Source organism: Octopus bimaculoides, chromosome 1, assembly GCF_001194135.2.
Source record: "Octopus bimaculoides isolate UCB-OBI-ISO-001 chromosome 1, ASM119413v2, whole genome shotgun sequence".
Lineage (NCBI taxonomy): Eukaryota > Metazoa > Mollusca > Cephalopoda > Octopoda > Octopodidae > Octopus > Octopus bimaculoides.
In genome coordinates, this window is record NC_068981.1 from 95,835,930 (window position 1) to 95,841,243 (window position 5,314).

General features: G+C 34.8%; 1 protein-coding gene across 2 annotated transcripts in view; it reads left to right on the forward strand.

The window, feature by feature from the left end:
* LOC106876022 (dynein axonemal heavy chain 10) overlaps positions 1-5,314 on the forward strand; it is a 187,264-nt gene that overhangs the window by 128,862 nt on the left and 53,088 nt on the right. For both annotated transcript variants that reach the window (XM_052968399.1, XM_014924396.2), the window contains exons 56-58: positions 767-988; positions 2,355-2,502; positions 2,713-2,848. In XM_052968399.1, coding sequence (XP_052824359.1) covers positions 767-988; positions 2,355-2,502; positions 2,713-2,848 — 506 coding nt within the window. The remainder of the gene's footprint in view (positions 1-766; positions 989-2,354; positions 2,503-2,712; positions 2,849-5,314) is intronic.

Sequence of the window (5,314 nt, forward strand, 5' to 3'; positions counted from 1 at the left end):
TATATATATGATAGGCTTCTTCCAGTTTCTGTCCACCAAATCCACTCACAAGGCTTTGGTCAGCCTGAAGCTATATTAGAAGATACTTGCCCAAGGTGCTACATAGTGGTAGTGGGACTGAACCCAGGACCATGTGGTTGGGAAGCAAGCTTCTTGCCAAACAGCCATGCTTGCACTTATATATGTGTGTGTGTGTGTGTGTGAAGGCACATAGCTCAGTGGTTAGAGCATCGGGCTCACAATCATGAGGCAGTGAGTTTGATTCCCGGATCAAACTGCTTGTTGTGTTCTTGAGAAAGACTCTTTATTTCATGTTGCTCCAGTTCAGTCAGCTGTAGAAATGAGTTGTGATGTCACTGGTGCCACGCTGTATCGGCCTTTGCCTTTGCCTTGGATAACATCAGTAGCATGTAGAGGGGAGGCTGGTACACATAAGTGACTGCTGGTCTCCCATAAACAACTTTGCCTGGACTTGTGCCTCAGAGGGTAATTTTCTAGGTGCAGCCCCATGGTCATTCATGACCAAAAGAAGTGTTTACTTTTATATATATATATACACATACACAACAGGATTCTTTTAGTTTCTCTCTACTAAATATACTCACAAAGCTTTGGTTAAACTAGGACTGTGGTAGAAGGTGCCACACAATGAGATTTAAGCTCAAGACCATATTATTGGGAAGCAAGCTTCTTAATGATGCAACCAAACCTGTGCCTTTGATGTTTATTTTATTTGTGAATGACTTCTTTATTTTGTATTTGTTAGGTGGGTAAAGGATTTGGAGCAGCTAAACGAGAAAGGTATTCGTCTTTTGGGGGATTGCTTGCTGGCAGCTGGATTTCTCAGCTATGTAGGTGCCTTCAGCTGGGAATATCGCACCGAACTGATTTATAAGGAGTGGCTGAATGATTTGATCAGAAGAAATGTTCCACTCAGTACTCCATACAAACTTGAAGATATTCTTACGACTGATGTAGAAATTAGTCGGTAAGTAGTTTTTTCCCAAAGTCTCACATAACACCAAACTGAAATGGCTTCAATACAATGCAGCAAGTGAAAATAATTGGTACACTAGAAGTATGATTGGTCTTTGGGAGTCTTGTCTGAAATTAGGACTTACAGTACCCTGGTATAGCTAGTACTATAAATAATAATGCTGTAAAATTATACATTTCTCAGATATCTTGCTGGAAACATGATAAAATTTGCTTCCTTAATTACATATATGGTGTTGAGATGAAGTTATTGGTTCCATAGTAGCTAAGATTAGATTTAGATGAAAGAAACTCACTGAACTATTACATTCTTTACTAATTATATGCTTGTTTGTGTATGGAAGATGGGCTGTGAAGTATGTAAAAGATGTATGATACTGTATGATGCAGTGAAAGTTCAAGAGTAAATGTTGGTGATGTGAAGTAAATATAAAGAAACAAGTTGAGTATGATCATCTGTTTATGGACTAGACAGATTAAGTGACTTGAAAAAGTGATTTTAAAGGTATTAGAGGATGTATATATGTAAGATTATACTAGCTTGAACATTAAATGTTAAAGTAGATGTTTACTGGGTGAAAAGTCTTACAAGTAGATGGCAGAAGATAGCTTTAGAACTTTGAAGAGTACAGATGAAATAATGTGAAATTGAAGTTGAATTACTCTAATATTGTATTACAGACCTGTCTGACAAACACTTGCATGTAAAAGCAGGTATATACTCAAAGATGTTCCCCTGTGATCTTTATTTACTGTTTTTTTTAAAAAACCCATGTAGTGACATCTATGTCACTACATGGGTGTCCTGGTAAGTATCTGTTTACTGGTCACCTGCTTTTAGTGAAGAACTAATCTAGTTGTTACTCTAGACGTTAGAGCCATAAATATGAATGAATATTTAAAAAGGGATTACAAGAGAACATGATCAAGTCTAAGAAACGAAGAGAACATGATCAAGTCTAAGAAACAAATGATCATACCAATCATCCAAAACATTCTCTTAGTATTTCCAACCTTGCCCAATCCTCTTATTGCTGGCATTTTAATAGAACTTTTGTTATTCTCCTTACAGAGATTTTATTGAAAAGGATTAGGTTGGCTTTGAGCAGTTTGACTGTCTGTTGACTGCATAAAAGTTTCCCACTAACTTAGGAACTAGAAATCTTTGGGATGTGGTAGTTTTATTGACTCTTAAAATTGCAAGTTTTAGTTGTAAACTCATAAAAGACAGAGATTGATCAATGTATACTGGTCCTTTTACAAACACTAGTCACTAAAATGATTGCAATGATGAAGATAGTAAGCAATGGGAAAGTTTATGAGAAGTGTGTTTACCAGACATGTTTTCTTTTGGCCAGTTGGACATCAGAAGGCCTTCCACCAGATGAACTATCCATTCAGAATGGTATATTAACAACACGGTCGAGTCGTTTCCCATTATGTATTGACCCACAGCAGCAGGCCCTTAACTGGATCAAGAAAAAGGAAGAAGGGAAAAACCTCAAAGTAAGAGTTTCTATTGGACTTAAATTTTATGGTTAAGTTCAATGTTATATTTAATTGTTAATATAATTTACTCTAACAGAAAAAAAAAAACACACAATAATAATTCCATTTCATATATCATCACTTGTTTTTTAATAATTTATCTAATTGTTTCATTTCCACCTGTTTTCAAAGTTGTACTCACTGCATTACTATATTATCCTCCATCAGGTGTGCACTTTCAATGATTCAGATTTCCTGAAGCAGTTAGAAATGGCTATCAAATATGGTTTTCCTTTCCTTTTCCAAGATGTTGATGAATATATTGACCCTGTCATTAATAATGTGCTTGAGAAAAACATCAAAGGTTAGTTAAATAATTTTAAAAACCTCAATATTATATTACCACTAAGGTGGCAAACTGGGAGAATCGTTAGCACACCAGGCAAAATGCTTAGCAACATTATGCTTGTCATTAAGTTCTGAATCCAAATTCTGCCAAGGTTGGCTTTGCTTTTTATCCTTTCAGGGGCAATAAAATAAGTTCCAGTTGAGCATTAGAGTTGATGTAATCAACTTATACTCTCCCCTGAAATTGCTGGTCTTGTGCCAAAATTTGAAATATTATAATAACACTGTTTTCTTTTGCAATATTGATATTACAGACAATATCCTATATTCATATCCTTGTTGATTCACTTGTGTCAAATCAGAAATACTTTTTGTATAATTGGGTTTACTCAGAGATGATAATTTTGTCAGTGATATTGGCAGAAAATTTAGAGCCTATAGTTCCATGGTTCAATTCATGTCTAAGTCAATTTGGCCAATCATACCTCTGAGATCCATAGACAATAAGAGAGGGGAAGCTATTGAAAGGCAGGATGCTTAATTTGACTCTCTTTTAAAGTTAAGCTTGAATGCTCCAAGATGGATTTTAAGATGACTGTTGACTTAGAATAGAAATGTGTTCCAACTAAAGAAAAGGTTTATCTTCATTGTTTGATGTATAAGAAACAGGCATAAACTCCTCCTTTATAAGGCTATCAATAAAAACATTTTCACTGTGGAAATATCAAATGAAAGGCCATCAGTTTAAATCTTGCAATATACTTTATATTTGTACCAATAAGACAGACATTTTCATCTATTTGTAACAAAAATAAGCACCGTGTCCTGTATTCAGCATTAAAACCTGCAAAAACGACAGCTAAACTTTTGTTAATCATTGTCTGCTATACTACCCTGTTATGTGTCCGTTAAGATATTTAACTGTATGCATGTTATATCCACATCTGATGGTAATACAACTTTAATGTAGCTTAAACAGTCGATAGATTATATCTCTTGGGTCTTACAAATGATTGATGATAATAATTCTCACAGGTGGCCCCCAGACTAAAGAACAAAGGATGAAATAAAAATGGAGTGTTTTTTGAAGTTGTTCAATTGCATAACATAGCAGTTTACTTTTATTCACATATCGCAAGTTCTAATTCCTTAGGAAACATTCAGATATGTCTATTGTTAGAAACTAAGTTGATTGAATCACACCCAGTTTTCATATTGGTTTTGATTCAATTTGTCATAGAAGATCATAGTTGAAGTTTGAAAAATCTGCCTCATTGAACTTTATCTTACCTATACAAACATGAAAAAGTGGACATTAAAATGATAATGACTTATTTCTAATTTATTTTAATTGCATTTGGTGAACCAAAGCATCATAGGTTCACTTCATTTCTAAAAGTGAGAGTGATAAGGGATTGTCTGTGCGGGTGGAGCTGATATCAGATAAGGGATTGTCTGCTCAGGTGGAGCAGATATCACACACGGTTATTTTTAAATGGTTCATTGTTTTCTCTTCTCACCAGTAGTTACATATTTTTGTTAAAATATATCAACAAAAGATGCACACACACATTTATATGCATTACACACACACACAGTTACACTCACGTACACACAGATAGGCACACATACACATACACACATGCACTATTGTTCATAAACTATTTCCTCATATGCAGCAGCAATATCTTCTCACTGCACACTTTAGTTTAATGTGTCTGATGATTATTGTTCAAGTGCGACAACCTTCGAAAGCCAATGAGGAGGAGGAGGAGGAGGAGGCTAATGAGATAGCTGCTAAACCAAAACCAGCTTCTACAATACCCAACAAGAAGTCTGGCAGGAGACTTCTCCCTAAACCAAAAAAGAAAAAAAAAAAAAAGGGTAAAACTTTTAATTTATGTTCAGTGAACTGTGTTGGTCAGCCTAGAACATGTAAAATGTCCAAATCATGGATTTTCACACCATCACAATGCACCGCTATACTGTTTGTGTCACCAGCTTTTCCCAGGAATGGTATTGCATTATGTTGTCACAGTTTGAAGTTTGGCACTTTGGAATGTTTTTATTTTAGATATACAACACATTACACTATATATTAACACACTGGGTAAGTATTTATTTCAAATGGTTACATAAATATGTAAATGGTTGTATTGTTCTGTAAATGGTTGTATTGTTCTGTGAATAGTTGTCTGTTATGCTTTGGTCACCTGGATATATTCACTTCATGTATTCTAATGTACAAAGAAATATAGACTGGTAAGAGAATATTAAATGCAGCAGTCAGTCTGGACTCTCTCCTATGAAGGCATATGTAATGTTGTTTCACTTCAGTGCATGTGTTGTATAACTGGAAAGAGGTCTAGGACAGCAAGTAATTTTAATACACACACACAAACACACATGCGTGCGCACACAGACACACACGTATATGTGTATATATATATATATATATATATATATATATATATATATATAT